The 19,861-nt window shown below is 32.4% G+C and overlaps 1 protein-coding gene across 1 annotated transcript in view; it reads left to right on the top strand.

Annotated features, from left to right (window-relative positions):
* fng (Fringe glycosyltransferase) overlaps positions 1 to 19,092 on the top strand; it is a 190,257-nt gene extending 171,165 nt beyond the window's left edge. Inside the window, exons 6-8 of the mRNA XM_088256948.1 lie at positions 11,744 to 11,814; positions 16,392 to 16,569; positions 18,422 to 19,092. Coding sequence (XP_088113074.1) covers positions 11,744 to 11,814; positions 16,392 to 16,569; positions 18,422 to 18,476 — 304 coding nt within the window. The 3' untranslated portion in view covers positions 18,477 to 19,092. The remainder of the gene's footprint in view (positions 1 to 11,743; positions 11,815 to 16,391; positions 16,570 to 18,421) is intronic.
* The last annotated feature ends 769 nt before the right edge of the window (positions 19,093 to 19,861 follow it).

Raw genomic sequence — 19,861 nt, 5'->3', positions numbered from 1 at the left:
AATTTTCAATATGTATGTATTATTTCATGGAGTTACATATGGAATTACAAATCCATTTTATCATTTAATGATTTAATCAAAATATTCGGAAGATACTCGTACGTATATTGACAATTCGTAAATGTTTACATACTGTCCATACTGTCCATCAGCGTTGCAGACTCTTCAGGGAATTGAAGGTTGACTTGCTTAAAAACAGTACATTTCACTGCCGCAGTTAATGTCACTATTTTTATGATTATTTGTTTTACGAATGTTTCGCAATATTTTTCACAGAGCAGCTTTTCCCCAGAGACATAGGAATAACAATCGTACATTTTCACGTTTTTATGATTAGTAAAAATAATCAATTTTGACTTTGTGACGCCCACTTTCAGAACATATGTTGATAGTCACAAACTTTATATTCTTGCCGTAAAATATTAAATAAAAAAAATAAAAGGTAAAAAATTTAAGCTTAGTAATTATGAAATTGAGATATAGTTTTAGTTTTTATTTGAAGAAGACAAAGCAAATTATACTCAAATTCTATTATTAAAAAAAATGTATAAAATATATTTTCAAAACGAGAATGCATGATATTAAATTTTGAAAACAGCGCGCAGCGTTGTACGTTATACTTTAGGGTTTAAACTTTTTAAATGAATGCATTCTCTTACTGACATTTCGCCCATCCAGTAGGGTCTAAGTTAAAGTACAAAATTGTGCTACTGTATTGACTTTATTATGTTATCTATTAATTTTTTAAACGAGTCGAGTCTTATATAATTTTTCATGAATTTCTTTAGTCAGTTTAGTTTAGACTTACAAATTTAATAGTCCACCTTTCTTAACACTGCCTCATGTACGATTATCGACTTTATGACATCCAGATAATTCATTCTCCGGTTAAAAGCTTTTGAATAATCATGAGTATGGTGTTTCGCTTTCCGCTGAGCCGTGACTTTCGCATTTCAATTAAAATTTATACCGCATGCGAGATGTCGGGCAAAGCGGGAAACACCCTTGACAAAATGGTTTCTTCTGTGGTTTAATATACCGCGAAATGTTCAGATTTATGTTCATTGTTTTCGCGAAGTCGCGTGTTACAGAATGGCGGCTGACAAAGATATACATAATTCACGCTGTGGATACAGGATATATTATAATTTGTTATTCATATACTCCGCACTTACAGAGTTAAATGATTTCCTTTATTCGATAGAAAACTATCCAGATATCCTCCTTATTCTCTATTTCAAGTCATCCACGCAGAAGTCTTTATCGTATTATCTATAATACTTACTGGTGTCTAGGTGTAATTTCCAAAATAAAGTAATTCTGTTCGAACTACATAACCAGAATTTTAGGATTAATTGACGGTAAAAATGCACAGAAATGCTGTATTTTGGAATCTGGTACCTATAAATGCTCTTATGTTGTACAAGAAAGTATTCTTCTTAATTATTTGAATAATTTAGGTTTTATTATGAAAGAAAAATCTACCCTTCCATTCATTGTAACTATTATTTTACATTTGGATACTGCATTTGGTGATCTATATTGTTAATAATTGCCATAACTATTCCTTACTCTTGTTCGACGTTTTAAAAAATATGTATTATTTTCATGGTCGACCAAATTCTAACACCATTTATTGACGAGTAAATTAAATTTTCGCGAATCAGTAACCAAATAAAAATATTTAAAAATAAAACAAATTAATTACTATCACACAGTGATTAATGCATTTAACATTATTTCAAAGTAAAGTGTGATCTTTTGCATCTTTATTTTTCTACGTAATGCTTTGATTTGTCATTAAATAGGGGAGATAAATGTCTAACGAATTGTCTGAAAACAACATCAAGAATTTTGGATGGTTGTTAAGTGAAAAGCACGTCATGGATTATGTAACCATACGTATAAGATTATCGATGCGATCGATTCGAAAGATACAGAAGTATTTTTATTTCGCATTTTTGTAAGTAATTAATTTGCGCAGCTTAAAATCTTTGCGAATTCAATACATTTGCATTCATTAGAAACTTTGCCTTTATTATTAATAAAATTATTTTGTTTTTGTTGTTGTTATGTGGTAATATCGTAAACTAAATTTTCTTTATATTTTAGTAATTGGAAACTAAGAGAAAATTTAACTTAATCCTTTTTTTTTGTTTTGTCACAATCGATTTTTAATAAATAGTGGTATTTATCAAATAAAACTTTACGTAAAAATAGATAAATACTAACCACAAGGTGACTGCCAATCAGTTAATCAATTGATGAAATCAAATCCAAACATTTTATCAGACAGAATCCAAACTTATTTTCCAACACCGTTAATTTTCATGATTTAATACATAAGTAATCTGCTCTCTAACCGATGGCGATGGCGATGTTTGAACAAGCTCTAGTAAGCTCTTAGCTCATAAAAACCCATCTCGAGAGGTTTACCAAGAAGGTTAGCAAGGAAACTCCCGCTCGCTACTTTGGCAAGTTTGAGGGTAAAACGTTTTTAAATATTAAACGCAGGTTTAAATCGGCATTAAATTTGCTTTACGGCAAATGGGCCACTAATGGCTGATGTCGAAGTAAATAAGTAATTTACATTTAAAGCTACTGGCGCCTCACACGCTATTATGTAGTTAACCCACGTTAAATTTCCCACCCCGACTTTCTGGATATTTTGTGACAGTTCTCGAGGGCGGAATATTCCAGAATTTATAAAGACAATATAATACTGGAAAGTCAAATATTCCTTTTGTGTTTTGTGGGTGAAAATTACATGAATATATGTTTCTTCTCTTACTTGAATTATTATTATACCATATATATTATGAAATCTTCCTAGTTTGTTTATTTAATATACGAGTTTTGAGTGTAATAACACGCTTAGATAATCAAAACTTATATACCGCATTTTATACACGAATATAAAATAAATCTATTATGATTCTGAAGTATTAATCTCTTATTTATAATTATGTTAGCTGGTTGATTAGTATTTTTATACTAACAATGCAATAATAAAACCCTTATCCGCACCCCTATGGTGGATAAGGTACTGTGTCATATAAACGCAGTGTTATCTTGATCGTTTACACATGAAGGAAATGTGATCAGCCCTCCGCTTCTGGTACTTCAAGTCCATGGTAATATTGAATAAATATTGAAAAAATCACTTATATTTATTTTACCCCCCTTGGGAATCGAACCCGGGACCTCCAGAACGGTAGCCGAGCGTGCTGACCATTACACTATGGAGGCGGACATAACAATGCAAAGGAGTGTAAAATCTATAAAATCAATTGTATAATATTTTACAATCAAAATTATTCCTCGTAATATGCTCATTTTTAATGGTAATACATTTTATTTTCTCAATAAATTCATACTAATGGAGAAGCATTTTTGTATCAAAATTAAAACCTATTTTTTTTCATACATTCGTTAAATATAAATATGTTTCCATACATACGTTATTTAAACTTATTCGTTTTTCTGTTACCAATTTTTTACAGCGAATTTTAATTGGAATGAATATACATACCAACATGTTCATATTCTTAATTTTTTCAAACTCGCTTTGACAAAACTAATAATTTAGAAACATCCACTTTACTCAAGGGACTCATTAGATAATACACAAGCTTGTACAAGCACGGAAATGCAACTACGCAACCCTAGACTTTGTTGCTATTCTTCATTTCTTAGTAAGTTTTTCGCTTTGATTTTATTTATTTAAGCGTCCGTATTTTAAGACCATTAAAATATAGATATTCGTTAGCCGCAAGTATTAAGACTGCTTTCAGGCAATGAGTTATCCTTCCACAAACTTATATGATCCACGAAACGCAGGAAATATAATTGTTCAATAAATTGCCATCTTTAACGATGTAATAGATTATCAAGATGTATTTATAAAATCAGTAATTCCGAAACTTTTTCTGACAGAAAGAAGACGATATTACGTAATGTTATTTTCGTATCATAAAATTCTGTGATGTGTTAACGAATTATTAACGAACCATTTAATTTTGTTCAAATACTGTATTCGCGGAGAAAAAATCTTCGGTTGCTAGAATAATGGTTGGATAAATAAACGTTTGGTTGTTACCATACTACATACTATTGATCTTCTTCTAGGAAACTTTTTAAAAGATAACATGACCGCAAATTAAATTTATTTCCCACCACCAGGATATTGGCTAATGGATTTTAAAATTCTTAATGGGCGACATAACTTCCTTATCACTGAATTTCTTGATTTGACAAGTTTGCATTAGTAAACTATTCGTATTCGATAAATCAAGCCACAAAAAAAGATAACTTTTTTGTCGTTGAATTAAGGTTTTTCTTAAACATAATACAACAAATGTTTTAGTTTTTCTCTGTTTTAGATTTTATTTTTCTGTCTAATCATTAATACATTGGTTTATACAAAGTAGCATCGTATCTTGGAATGTGTCATTAAGAATAAGAAGTTTAATGAAATAAATATGGGGTTGCAGAGAGAACAAGGAGAGTGATTGAGGTGGAGATTCTGATGAAGGTAATCACTTTTATCAGAGTACATAGATAGTGACCGGAACAATTTAACGAACATACTTTCCATTTTTAGTATGTATTATTGTATTTTTATACATTGTTATTGTATTAATTAGAGCAAACAACACTTATACATAATTCATTCAAACCCTTATCCGCACCCTAATGGTGCATAGGGCACTGCATCATACAAACGCAGTGTTATCTTGATCTTTAACACATGAAGGAAAGGTGATCAACCCTCCACTGCAGGTACCAGTCCAGGGTAATATGGAAAAAATATTATAGTGAAAAAATCACTTATATTTATTTGACCCCCCTGGGAATCGAACCCGGGACCGCCAGAACGGTAACCGAGCGCACTGACCATTACACTACGGAGGCGGACAATTAGCAAGGGAAATTAAGAGCAATTGAAATTAAAAAAAAAAAAACACGTTGGTTATTAAAAAAAGAATAATCACATTTGACACACTAAGGTACAAGTGCTTGAAATATATTAAACGGAATAAATCATGATATTTAAAATAGGTATTAGACATTGCTTTTAACTTATCTGCATCTTATTTTATATCGAACCCAGGACCTCCATCATGTTACCCTAACAGGGTTCTAGCTATCAACGCTATCATCACTATGGAGGCGAACAAAATACAGCAAAAAAACCTATTTGAAAATAACCTTACCTATTCTTTTATCTTGCTCTTGCTCCTAATTTTGGTTTCCCCCTTTTTCTGTTGTCAACAATTAGTTAGAAAGTTCTATCCACAAACACATATATAATTATATGATTCAACCAAACATTGAATCTTCAATCTTACGCGGATCATGCGGCATCTCACGGAATTCAAGAAATCCCCCCAAATCACGCGAGATTCGCGGAAGATTTCAATCGATATCTCGAGTCTTAAAATGTTGTATTAATTTTATTGGTTTAAAGTAAATTATATTAAGTAAATAACGTTTAATTTTCTTTACCATTCCGTTGTGGTAAATTACGAAATTGATCAATTACCGCTAAAAACACACCGCACAGGAGTCGACAGGACCAACGGGAGAACAGAACACTCTGTATAAAATAACAATTTGCGACTGGGAGTTTCCAACTATTAATTGAGCAATGCTTCTAATTTCTCCGCAGCAAAACAATTTTAGATTTGAGGCCGTGAGTTATTGTAGCAATTGGAAACTTTGCAGATTAAATTGAGAGTCGTACGACGGAGGAAAGCAATTCGGAGTTTCGTGTTGGCGCCCCTACATAGCTGATGTATTGATCAAAGAAAGATATATCCAGGGATATTTTATTATGGATAATAATATCCGTAGTATTGCACCTGACCCGAATAGGAATTTCGTTATGATTGTGCGTTCTCTCTGTATGATTAAAATATTTTTAGAAATTATTTTGTATTCCATATTGAAAGACATTTTTATCAATTGACAATTGATAAATGCGATCTCTCAGAAGAATATGCGACAAAACGATGTATGATAGATGTACGAATAGTGAAATAAGGAAGGAATGCGAATGCTGAGATAAGCATTATCGATAAAATTAAGAAAGGTGTGTTGAGATGGTTTGGACATGTAGAACGAATGAGTGAGGAAAGAACGGTAAAACAAATTTATGAGGCGAATGTTAGCGCGAAAAGAAGCAGAGGAAGACCGAGAAAAACATGGCACGATCAGGTATGCCAAATACTTGAAAGTGGTCAGGTTAGGAGTCGTAACAATCGGCGGGTATGTATGAGGAGATGCATGAACGTGGAAGAGGCGAAGAATGTTTGCAAAGACAGAGTGGTGTGGCGCTCTATTCTCTCTGCCTACCCCTGCGGGGAAGCGGCGTGATGGTTTAGTTAGATTTTATATTCCATATTGAAAGACATTTTTATCAATTGACTTCTGGATATTTACGATACCGTAGAACGGGGCTACTTGAACTTTGATGTGTTACTTGAGCCCAGTACAAAAAATATTTAGATATGTATTTGGTCTACAATAATGAACGTATTGACATGATTATTTGTTTCCCTGACAGTTGACACTTATACGTTCATTATTGTAGACCAAATACAGATTTAAATCTTTACTTTGTATTGGGCTCAAGTAACACATCAAAGTTCAAGTAGCCCCGTTCTACGGTACAGATAATGCTTAAGAATGCAATTTTTAATTCAAATTATGAGTAAAATGATAAAACAATGTAGCTATTTGAAAAATAAAACTGGTTTAATTTAAATAATGAAACAATTTACACACAAGGTATTTAAAATTAAACAAGAAAAATATAAATGAATTTATGAATAAGGATCCCACGGTATTTATTTTTCATTTATTTTGTTTATTTTATGTATTGGTTTTATTTATATATGGCATTATTGCTAATGTCGTATTATTATATTTCAATTAAAAATATTGCAAAAAATTAATTAAACATATAAAAATGCCTTTTAAAATCCACTTTTTTTACTTAATATCTCAACATATATGAAGAAGAACATAGAAGTCTGGGTATTTATAGGGCTTACGACCTGTCATTAGGCTGCTTGAAGTGATCACTCATACACCTTAATAACTTTATACACGCTAAAAAATCTTACTAAACTCAACCACGGATGGTGCCGAGAAGTAGCATGTGAAACAAGGTGTCATTTGAAGCATAAATATAACTTCCGAAATTCGAGTACCTAGTGTGATTGTCAATCATGGGTAGAATAAAGAATTTTACAAGTGATCACTCAAACATGCCTATGACAGGTTGTAAGCCCTGTAAATACCCAGACTTCTATGTTCTTCTTCATCTATGTTGAGATATCCATATAAATAACTCCGTAGTGGAGACAAACTTAGAATTTGTGCACAAAGATTTAGACACACTCAAAATATTACAAATATTTTAGTGGCAAACTATCGCACATGTATACATTTTCAATGTGCTTAATAAAATAGATACAGGTTTTTTTTGGCAGGGTTTTATCCCACACCGATGTGAGAAGAAAATTACGACACTAAACAATCGTTTGGCTTTTCTTGATCCTGTTTAAAGGCTGTATATTTCTCCCTTTTCAATATAGTAACGCAATTCGGCGTTTCCGAAACTAATCTTCCTAAAGCCGACACGTGGGCGCGTGTGGGCAGTTTGAACCGACTGCCGTGGGGTGGGCAGGGGGGGGTAGGGACAGGTTACAGTCTCAATTCATATAATATGATACCTATGTAGGCTCCTTACGTCCTAAATAAAATATCCTACTATAAGATGTTCACAGTCTACGAACAACTCGTTTTGTTTTCACTTCGAACTTTCAGAGCTTTAGTTGAGCTAGGCTTAGTGTTGAAATACTCGTATTACCTATATCTTCTTCTTCTTCTAACCCATATCCGCACCCGATGGTGCATAGGGCACTGCATCGTAGCGACGCAGTGTTATCTTGATCGTTAATTGCATGAAGGCAAGGTGATCAGCCCTGCGCTTCTTGTACCACTCCAGGGTATCAAATAAATATGAGAGTGAAAATCGGCCATATTTATTTTGACCCCCCCTAGGAATCGAACCCGGGACCCCGAGCTCGGTAGCCGAACGCGCTGACCACTGCGCTACGAAGGTGGACACCATATACATACAGTACATTATACATTACCTATATACCATATACATAAAGTGAACAAATGTTTCGCTTAACGAGTGTTTCGCTTAAGGAGTGAGAGTTTGTAAACTTCAACATTCTCCCCACCAATAATGCAATAAGCGTTTTAATTATTTATATCAGTGTTAGATATGTTCACAATAGGAAATATTGTGTTTAGTGTGGGTAAAAATAAATTTCCTGGCATTAACGTTTATGTCAAAAGTAATGGGTCCGTTTTACATTCATGCTTTTATGGGAAAAACCTTTCGCCGCCGAGCAATTGAGATTTTAATTATAACTTTTTTGTAATGTAAAATGGGATAAGTTCTAAATGTACGCGAGTCGGGGCTCCTGTTAGAATAAACGGATTGTAGAAGACGATTGGTTTATAAACAGGTATTTTACAGCAAAAATAAACCTTTAAAAAAAATCTATTTGTCTTTACAGCTGGTATTATTTGCGGGGACCGTAGCTAATTCCATAATATAATATTATAATAGCATCGTTTATCAGAGCTACAATTCCATATAGTAATTAATGTTTTAACTCGAAGTGTAGATAACTTTAACTGGGCTTCAATTCAATAGAAAAAAATAGTATAATTCGGTTGCTTTGACTTCCTGCCAATGAGGATCCACAACCGGTGTGTCAAGCTGCCAAAGCCATAATAAATAAAGGTCAAAGGTAAAATTAAAGTTTCCATACCACGTAGTTAAATCGATAACTTCCGTATGTAATCCCTGCCCAGAACTCGAATCCTTTTTGTAACCCCGTAAAACAAACGTAACATATCGTGACTGATTTATCAAACATGTTGTAGAACAAACATTTATGCTTATACTCTTATAAATGATTAAAACCATTTTGATGCGATAATATAAATAAATATAGCTATTCTATTTTATATTAGGATCGTCAAAGTCACACATGTTTTTGGGTACAAATATGCTACTCAGAATGTCCTAGCTACTCACTTTTTCATACCTACATTTTCTTCTTCATGTCTTTTCTCGTATAGCAGTAATATCCTTTGCTCTGAGATTCTTCATTTACGTTATCTAATAATAGAGAACTGATCACCTTTCTTTCACGTTATTGGCGATCAAGTTATCACCGCGTCCAACCGATGCGGTGCCCTATGCACATCTAGGGTAATTAAAGAAGAGAATGAAGAATGGAATATATGTAAAGGCTTTTTTTAAATCTTGTCGTGCGATTAACATTTCTTGTCTTTGAGTTTTTGTAAGTTTGTTTGAATTTTGAATTTTAATAACTGTTATTTTTATTCAGATATGTTATTTTGTTAATTGATTTTATCGCGCAATTTGGCGGTGGAACCCTGTTTTTAAGCTGTTGGCTTTTTGTGATCCACGAATTCCACCGCGCGCCCGTTTAGATGCTTGTGTACCGCAGGCGGTCTTCCTACGGATTCGGGGTGCCGCCTAGCTACATGGGTAGTGAGATGGGTTAGGTGGGGTTCTACCCTAGCAGTGGGACCTCATGCAGGTAAAGTTGACGTGCAAAGCAAATAAGGGTGCTAATACCCTGCAACGTACTCAAAGCAACGCAGAAAATAGAAATATGACCAATTTTTTAATTTTATTTTTTTTTTATTTATTTAACATAGTTAAATTTTTAAGTACAACATAATACAATTTCTAAACATTTATACATATGGCAAACTTAGAATCGCTTTTCGAACAGTTTTAGATTCGCTGTGCCTCTCCAAAAAAAGAGACTGAGCTCTTGTGTTTGGAGAGGGACTTACACTCAAGGTTTAATGTTTTTTATAATTAATGGTATAATAGTCTTTTTTATATATTTTTTCAAGATTTATATGTAATGGGCAAAAATTTTTATATCTTCTATTTTTTTAATTTCTTTTGAGATCAATATAAGCAAACGTATTTTGTGTGGGTCAATATTTAAATATTTGTCCAAATATCTTGTATAAAACCTTTTAATATCTTGCAGTTAGCAAATCAGTTTAATGTATGCACCGTCCTCTGGTAAATATTACATAACTTCAAGATTTAAAAATTATGTCAATTAAACATGAAGTAGTTTATATATGGTAGATGGGAATATGGAAGTTCGGGTATTTACGAGGATACTATCTGTCATTAACTGGTTTAAGTGATCACTTTATGGTCTTCATAATATTATCGAGTCTACCCGTGGTACACTACCAAATTACTTAAATTAAAAATACGTTAGACGCGTTACTTCATAGGCGATATCTATGATTATGAATCGTAAGTTTATTGATTCATTTATGTGTGTGAGATATTTTTCCGAATTATTTCCCATACTAAGAATCACCTAATCGTATAATTTAAAACTTATTTTACTAATTTTTAGACCAGTTATTTTATTCACTTCCGAACTTACATTATAATAAACTTTTTGAGATATCAATAAATAAAAATCTTTATATGAACAGCCGTAGGTGGCTTGAAGTTCCCCGGCATTGGTGATCAAAAATTTGAACACACCTCAAATATTGTGAATTATAGATTTTTTATAGTCTATTTACTGAATTATCAAAAATATGTCTGAATATAAGGTTACGACATACCATATCGTACATTAATTCACTTATAACTGCTTATAAAAATAAAATAATACATTTTCTTAACAGTATTAGTTGGGAAAATGATACGGTGCGAACAATGACAGCTGACATCGTTAATCATATAAAATGATATTTGAAAGTTGGATTTGTTGAGAAACAAGTATCTTGTAATGTTACGTTCCTGATGACGGTTATTTACCCCTGAAACTAGTTTTATTTCCTTTAAATATTAACTAAAAATAAATTAAACCCAGATTCAAAAAAAATATATGTATTTGGACACACTCAAAAGATTGCGAATAAAATAAAACGTTAAGCATAAGCTGCATAAAAATTTAAAATGAAGTATTTAGACGTTTCCCAATATGTAAAATAATCCAATCTCGGATCTCGTGTACAAATAAAAGAGTGTTTTCTATAAAGCTTTTAAACTTTCTTGATCCAATCATATATGGCTATTGTGAACTCAATCGCAAAACCTCATAAAATTGATCATAAATTATGATTTCCAAAAATTTGAGCAGTGTGGTTGGTTGTCAATCACGGTTAAGATGGTGAATGTCACACTTGTGTAAAGTGATCACTTAACCAAACTATGACAGATCGTACCCTCTGTAAATAACTACCCAGACTTCTTAATATTTATAGATATTTTTAGATGTTTAATGTTCATCTTACATGAAATGTAAAAAATATTGACTGAACTTAATTTAAGTGAATTCATTTTTCACTTTTCTCTAGCGCTGTCTGCAACATCGCGTGTCTGATCGTTTTATTTTTAAAAACCGTTTTCACAGAGCTTTCACCCTTTTTTCTAAATCTGAGCGCACTTGAGTGTCCTTGCGTTATAAAGAATACCTTGTCTGCCCTTGAAAGACGATCCTGAATTTAAATTATAACCCTTATATTTGAATTGTAAATTTCACGCCACTCACCTCCCAGCGCTCCCATTTTCTGAATTTATTTCGCAAATGTTTCTCATTTACTTATTTTCGTTTTTCTTCTGTTTCAGCGGTGGAAAATTCATCAGCATAGGTGACAAAATTAGGCTGCCTGATGACGTCACGATGGGGTACATTATAGGTGAGTGAAAAACAAAAACACTTTATAATAATCGAGTGCAGTCAAAATACGACAAATGTGTGGTAAAAACAGAGGCGTGCATTCTTCGAGTATATAGGCAGAAAAGCCTATCCTGGATTACTCGCGTTCGATATAGAAACACGACCAGTGCCTACTATGCCTTATCTTTACCCTACCCTACTTGTGCACGCCACTGATGGTAAAATAATGTATGACAGTTATTCCTATACTCAAATTATAAAAGAATCGAACGCTGAGATAAGTATTATCGAAAAATAAAGTGTATTATGATGATTTGGGCATTAAGAACGAATAAGTGAAGAAAGAACGGTGAAAAATATCTGAGGCGAATGTGGTTAGAAATAAAAGCAAATGAAGATCATGGAAAACTTGGCATGGTCAAGTACTTCAAATACTTGTAAGTAGTCACGTCAGGAGTAGGAATAAGAAACGGGTATGTTTGAGGAGATGTACATATGAATGAATGATGCAAGATGATAGAAAAATATTTACAAAGACTGAGTGGTGTGGCATTCTATCCTCTCTTCGTACTCTTACAGAAAGCAGCGTGGTAGTTAACTAAGTAACTATTGAGTTATATAATATCCCTAGAGTTAATAGATAGAAAATTCTCGCCGTGTGACTTACCCCAAAAACATTTGCGTTTTTCACCGCGGATCAGTTCGTAGATAACCGAAACTTTGCGAAGGTATTATTTTATATAACGCCATAAAGACCTCTTCTTCCTTTTATTATTTGATGGCTTTTCTCCCCTCCGGTGTGTTATACCCAGTTCCAAGTTGTAAAAGCTTCATCAAAATACCATCGCAAATAAATATTTTTACCACCCTCCACTAACTTTGATATGAATCAGTGTACAAGTATGGATGAAAAGCTCTCGCTAAATCCGTTATTTTGTTTTTACTATTTTCTTTTCCATAGATAATATCTAAAGGCAAGGGTTCATTGATATTTACATAATATATTTTTAAAATATATATTTAAAATTTTCATCTCAAAAGTATATCCCTATTTTTTCACTAAATATTCTTATAATTTTAATCGAACTCTTTTTTAAGTATGTAAAACTAACATATCTCAAAGTTAAAAAAAAATATTTTAAAATACCCAAATGTAACACAAAACAGTACCAACAAAATAACATAGACTTTAATAAGAAAAAAATTCAACAGTCTCCCTTTAGAAATTAAAAATATAAAAGACACAGACACTCTAAAAAAAGAAACTTAACGAACACTATAAACAAATACAGACTATACAATCGAAAACTAAACGAGATAACTCCCTAGCACCACATAAAAATATATATTCCTCAGTAATATATTTTTTGATGTGTAACATGATTCCATTTTAAAAGTCCGTCTCCAAGCACAAGAGCTCAGTCTCTTTTTTGGAGAGGCTCAGCGCAACTAAAATTATAAGATTTTTTTTTGAGTAGAAATTGATTATTTTAAATTGTATAAAAACTGTAACTATCGTATATTCAATAAATAAATAAATAAATAAACTTTATAGTAAATATTGATACTTAAACACTATCCACAAGTATAATGAGAGAAAGGAGAGAGAGAGAGAAAAATAGAGAGATTATCATCACAATTGAAGTATGTATTTCTATACTACAATCAGACAAGATATGAGATTCTCTGTCATGAACATAGACAATGCATTCTTACCATTCCACGTTGCCGTGAAAGCACAAGATGTTCATTTTATTACATACTTTGATTTTGGAACGGTTAGTACATTTCAAATAAAAAAATATTTAATTTAAGATAAAATCATTTTGTCATTTTAATATTTTATTGTATTCTGTAACTAACTATCCATCACGATGCTTTTCCGCATAGGTACGCAGAGAGAATCGAACGCCACACCACTCTGTCTTTGCAAACATTCTTCGCCTCTTCCACATTCACGCATCTCCTCACACATACCCGACGATTATTACGATTCCTGACCCGGCCGCTTTCAAATATTTGACATACCTGGTTGTGCCAAGTTTTCCTCGGTCTTCCTCTGCTCCTTTTTCCAACTACATTCGCCTCATAATTTTTTTTACCCCTTTTTTCCTCACTCATGCGTTCCACATGTCCAAACCATCTCCACACGCTTTTCTTAATTGTATCGATAATGCTTATCTCAGCCTTGCATTCTTTCCTTATTTCATCATTCGAACATCTATCAAACATAGTTTTGCCACACATTTGTATGAGGGATCGCATTTCGACTGCATTTAGTTTGATTTCATCCTTCTTTGCCAACACTATGCTTCGCTTCAATACATAAGGATTGGAACCAGGAGTCCGTTGACCTGGTCTGTACACCGGATTAATTATTTTCCCATATATTATGCTGTCTTCTAAAATAATGTTTCCGCCATGATTCGGTTATGTCTAAAGTAATCAGTGATGAAAAACGCAAAAGTTTTCGGAATAAGTCACTCAGTTAGTTTTTTTTTCATCCCTCGCCCCCTAACTTAAGGGATGATCATATAAATCAATAGGCCTGATCTCCCTGTGATGTTTGCTTTCCGTATTTCGACTGCTGGTTCGGCGGATTTTCTTTTATTGCCGAAATGTCGGCCTTGAATGATAAATTAGGTTATTATGAATTTTTATGTGTAATTTTTTTTCAATCTAACAAAAATATTTCTTCTTTCAATTGTATATTTATCTGTTCCACAAACGAGAAACATGCTTTGTATAAGACGAATTGAAAGGAAACAGATTTAATTTCATTATTGACTACAATATCTATATATCACTTGGATTTCTTTACGATGCATTCCGCATCATTTTTAAAATAATGCGAAATGCATAGAAACACATCGGCTGTCCAAACTCAAAACACAGTAAGGGACATTTTTTTTGTAGTACGTTTTTTTTCATTTTTAGACTATGTAGATTCTACTTAGTCCAAAAATGCAAAAAAAAACGTACTACAAAAAAATGTCCCTTACTGTGTTTTAAGTTTGGACAGCCGACATGTCACAATAGATTTTTTTAAATAGTGGTATTTATTAAGTAAAATTGTAAATAAAAATGAAGAAGTTAGACATAGGAATTCGATGAAAAAACCCACATCCAGTCTGGAATGGAACCCGGAACCACATTCTTTGTAGCTAAATGACTTACATTATTATTACATTCTGAATGCAGAAAACTATGCAAAGATATTCATTTTACAAAAAAACGTTGGAAAATTGAACCCCAGACTTCTGATCGGAAATCTGCAATAATAACTGAATCATTTTCTATGACTTTTATAGACGAAGCAATTCGTTTTTCCTCAATTTGTGGATACGACAAATTCCGGATTACCTCGGCTTATTTCTGAAAAGATCAGATCAGTGGGCATTCCTTGACGACTGAAGGTTTTCGTTATTACTTTATTTCCTGAAATTCCGGCCGAATAACGCCCAAATCCAGAAATACGACCACTCTGGATCACACACCCTATTAGGTTTTGATTTATGGCCTCCCTTAGAAGTTCTTGACTCGTTGCAAGTGAAGTTTATAAATCACTATAAAACATTTACGATCAGAATTCACTTCTCCGCTTTTTACTACCTACCGCCGCGATATAACGTCAGGACAGCCAAATTGTTTCAGAAAGAACCGATAAAAGCTGTTCGTCATAATGAATGAAACTATAAAACCCGAAGAAGTAACATATTTTTGAAAAGTAAACGTTAATGCCCACGTTTTTTTTAACTAGGGGATTTTAACATCATGAACTTATTCGATAAAATTAAAATCTCTTAAAACTTTTCTCAGTTACGGAGCCAATACAGTTTAATTGGGAAAATTAAAACTACCACATGTTTGCTTTGCTTCAAGTCATGAAAGTTTGGAGCGCACTTTCAACTTCACGCTACTTCCGGTTCTTACCGTTTTTCAGGGCATTATCCTATGCAGGATAAGAAAATTTGTACATTTTGTTACATAACATTTGAAAAACTATGTTCCTGTACGTTCAGTTACACATTGCTTTTATGTTTATTACCTTTTGTTTTCCAAAGAATTCAAAAAACGTATTTTACAAACAAATTATCACAAACCAATAATTCAGTATCACGAGCAATTATTGAATAAAAAAACCTTATTTATGTTAAATAAGCTTATTTATTGAAAAGAAAAAAACTGAAATCGTAGTTTCAACAAAAACAAGTAACATAGAAAAACAAACAAAAAATCCAGTTACAAAACAGGACTAGACTTTAGGGCAGTGTTATAATTAAGTAAACGTTTGAGAAAAAGAAATAAAATTTTACTCTCGCCTAACATAAAAGAAATAAGGAATACATTTATGCTAACATAATAAAAAATATATAAAATTATCTATTTTGATTCATGCCATCGTTCATGATCTGTTAGGTAAGGATAATAATAATAAATTTGTATAATTTATGTACCGCCGTTTTCGTAAAATACTACCTCAAGGACGCTTGATAGTTATCTTTGGCTTCTAGAAATATTTTCTAATATCAACACAACTTTAGTGTTTAACCAGTAGATTTTTGTATTATTAACCCGATTTGTATTATTCCTCAGAGCACCTGCTCGGCCAGCCGCTGACGGTCGTGGACCAGTTCCACTCGCACCTGGAGCCCATGAAGTTCCTGCGCCGAGACCGCCTGCACGACCAGGTCTCCTTCTCCTTCTCCAAGAACAAGGACGAGTGGAACGTCGTCAGCGTGGACGGCTTCGAACTCAACCACGACCCCAATAGGTAAGACTGTCACTACTACTACCATCATCACGCCTTTACCGCGCAGGGGTAGGCAGAGAGGTTGGAACGCCATACCCTTCTGTCCTAACACACACTCCTAGCTTCCTTCACATCCATACATCTCTCTAGTCATACATGCCCTACGATTACGCAGATTACGCGATTACTACCCTGGATTACTCGCGTTCAATATAGAAACACGACTAGTGCCTCTATGCCTTATCCTTACCCAACCATACCTCCTACCCTGGTTAAAAACTCTGTGCACGCCACTGCCTACAAGTATTACGAAATCAAACATGTTGGAAAACTGTGATTTTTCTTTTCTTTATTACATATTATCCATTTAACTAGATACAGCGCACTGAGTCACAGCAACGCGTGGTTGGTGTTTAAAATATAATGTTCATTATATATATTTTTTGATTTGATATGAAACACATTCGTGGTTACCGAGAAAAAACCCCGAAGTTTTTTTTATGTTATATTAAAATTATATCCATCATTATTTATCCTTATGAAAACATGCTTATAATCTATATGGACACCGGACCCGCCATAAATCACTAAACGATTAAATCAATAATCTCTCCAGCACAATACACACACAACACCTGATGATAATTTGTCTTATTTTTTAAGAGTTATAGAAACGCTCAAGTATTTCGGGGAATCATAAAATGAATCCCGTGTCCTCGTATTTCAAGCTCACAGCGTGAGGCGAGCTTACCCCCAAACGATTGTTCAAAACTTGGGACGTCTTTGGCTCTATGTAGCCGTACAAACTTAATCATACTATTGTCTCACATTTGTAAGGAGCTTCTTGAATCCATTCGCATCGATGTAATATATAAGCATTTTTTTCATAATTAATAATATTTATTTATTTATTATTTATCTCGTGGTATTGAATGTGCAAGCTCCTATGGTTAACAATACACAACATATAATGAAAACAAAACGAGAGAAATATAACATAAAAAATATTAAATGTAATAAACACAGAACCGTACACTTAAAATAAAATGATTAAAGAACGAAATTAAAGATATATAAATATGTTTATACATACACACACGCGGTTTATTTGTAAACCCGATGATGGAAACATCTGTAGTTTCCGAAACTAGTCATAACAATATAATACTCAAGTGTTGATATGTATGTGTTGGAAATTAAGTCATAAATAATAATAAAATATTTTATTTATAATTTGATTTCATAAACATACACGCATACGCACACACAAACACATTTTTTTTATACAATTATCATCATCATCCTATTATTTTTATTTTTACGATCCAAGTTTTTATAAGCGCCCTTGAGGTAGTATTTTACGAAAATGGCGCTATACAAATTATTTTTATTATAAACACACCTATTGGTACACAAGGCACTGCATCGTATTAACGCAGTGTAATATTGGACGATCTCACAGTACAGTATACATACACATATCTACATTTAAAAATTCAAATATACTATCAGAATAATTATATTTTGTTATATTATGGTAGAATGAAAAAAGTTATAGAAATGAACTACTTAATAAGCAGCCGTGATTCTAATCTACTTTTATTAAATGTGTTATATAATAAATAAAATGCTGTATTTTGTTTTCTCTTTTCAGTAAAAAATTAAACGAACGTGAGAGAACAGAAATTTAAAAAAAACTCCCTATTGTTTATTTTTCGCTTTTTTTCGTTATGTGTGCCTGAGGAAAGAAATGTCACGCTATTTTTACAAAAAAGTACATACCTGAACGTATAATGCGCGTTTTATGTCTCCCTTACTCTTGTTTAAAATTTAATTGCAACTTTATATTAATCTTATTTCTTTCTTTTTCCAGGTTCCTCTCACTCCACTGTTTCCTCTTCCCATACTTCAGCTTCTGCCCGAGATAGTACACGCTGGAAACTTCTTCGACAGTTTGTAGTGTTCCGGAGACAGCAACTTTGAGAAACTTGGTTACTTCCATTCATTTCGAAAAAAAGCGACGTTTAATGATCGAAATAATTAATAAGACTTTCTCGGCTAAATGAAATTAAAACCATAAATTCTTTTGTCATCTCTAAATACACAATTCTAGATATTTGTACAATATTTCATATACAATACTTTGAAATTCAGTCTCTAAAGGCCTAGATTTCGTTAAGTCGCAACTCAATTTTCTCTAAATACAAGTGATATTTTAAGTAATCGATATTTTTCTTAAAACACCGTTTTTGCATTGAAAAATAAGTTGTTATTCGAAATAATTATATGGTTTTGAATACAAATGAGTTATTGAAAGGTAATTTTAAAAATAATTCTATACATATATATTTTAAAAAACAAAAAATTCCCATATACATTATTTTAAAAAAATCGGGTGTGAAGAGACATGTGACCTCTCTGGTGGTCTCCAGTGGAATGAATACGACTTAACAAACGCTGGGCCTCAATAAAAATACGCAATAAAAATTATGATCGGTTTTCTTAAGTTGCAATCAGTCATATTGTAAAGAATTGTAAATAAAATATAAATATTTATATAAAAAAACAAAAACAAATTATTTATGTTATATGATTTTTTTAAAGAGACAAGTACTAAATAAAAAAAATCATGTATGTATTTTTTATATTAAATTTTAAGAAGAAGTCATATTATTCATTATTTAAAGTTTTATCGGTTGTGTCGTTAGTATAAAAACATCGTGTAATATTAATAAAATAAATTCATATATACGGCGATATATTTTGTGCCTATCTTAAAAATACACCATATATTTGATGTACATGTATGTTATGTTCCCAAATGTAACGTTTTGTTATACCGTATGTAAAGTACACATTTTTTACACATTTTTAATATTCAACCTCGTGTAAAGTGTTTCTAAGGCAAATAAAATGCCTCGTGACAATGGTGACACATAAATGTACGCATTTTCCGTAAATGTACGCATTTCCAAACGCGAAAACATGTTGAAATAAATATTTAAAATTTATATCCAACATACAGTACAAATAATTCATTTAAACAAATCAAAACGTAAATATTTCATTCTACTTCTCTGTTATACTCGTATATCGCTGGCTGCTGGTTTTAATATTGATATTTTCATTTATAATTCAAGTTTTACTAGAAAAATATTTCACATTTCTATTGTGAGACGTGTTTCGATGCATTCCGCATCATTTTCATTTTCATTTTTGAAAATGATGTGGAATGCATTGAAACACGTGTTACATTTTAAGAAACTATGGTATGTACCAAGTAAAACTTACGTTAAATATAAATTGATAGATA

The sequence above is a fragment of the Brachycentrus maculatus genome, unplaced genomic scaffold (genome assembly GCF_059751285.1).
Source record: "Brachycentrus maculatus isolate JH-2025_06_01 unplaced genomic scaffold, ASM5975128v1 h1tg000069l, whole genome shotgun sequence".
Classification (NCBI taxonomy): Eukaryota; Metazoa; Arthropoda; class Insecta; order Trichoptera; family Brachycentridae; genus Brachycentrus; species Brachycentrus maculatus.
The sequence above is the reverse complement of the archived record's forward strand: the minus strand, read 5'-3'. Positions and strand labels throughout refer to the sequence as shown.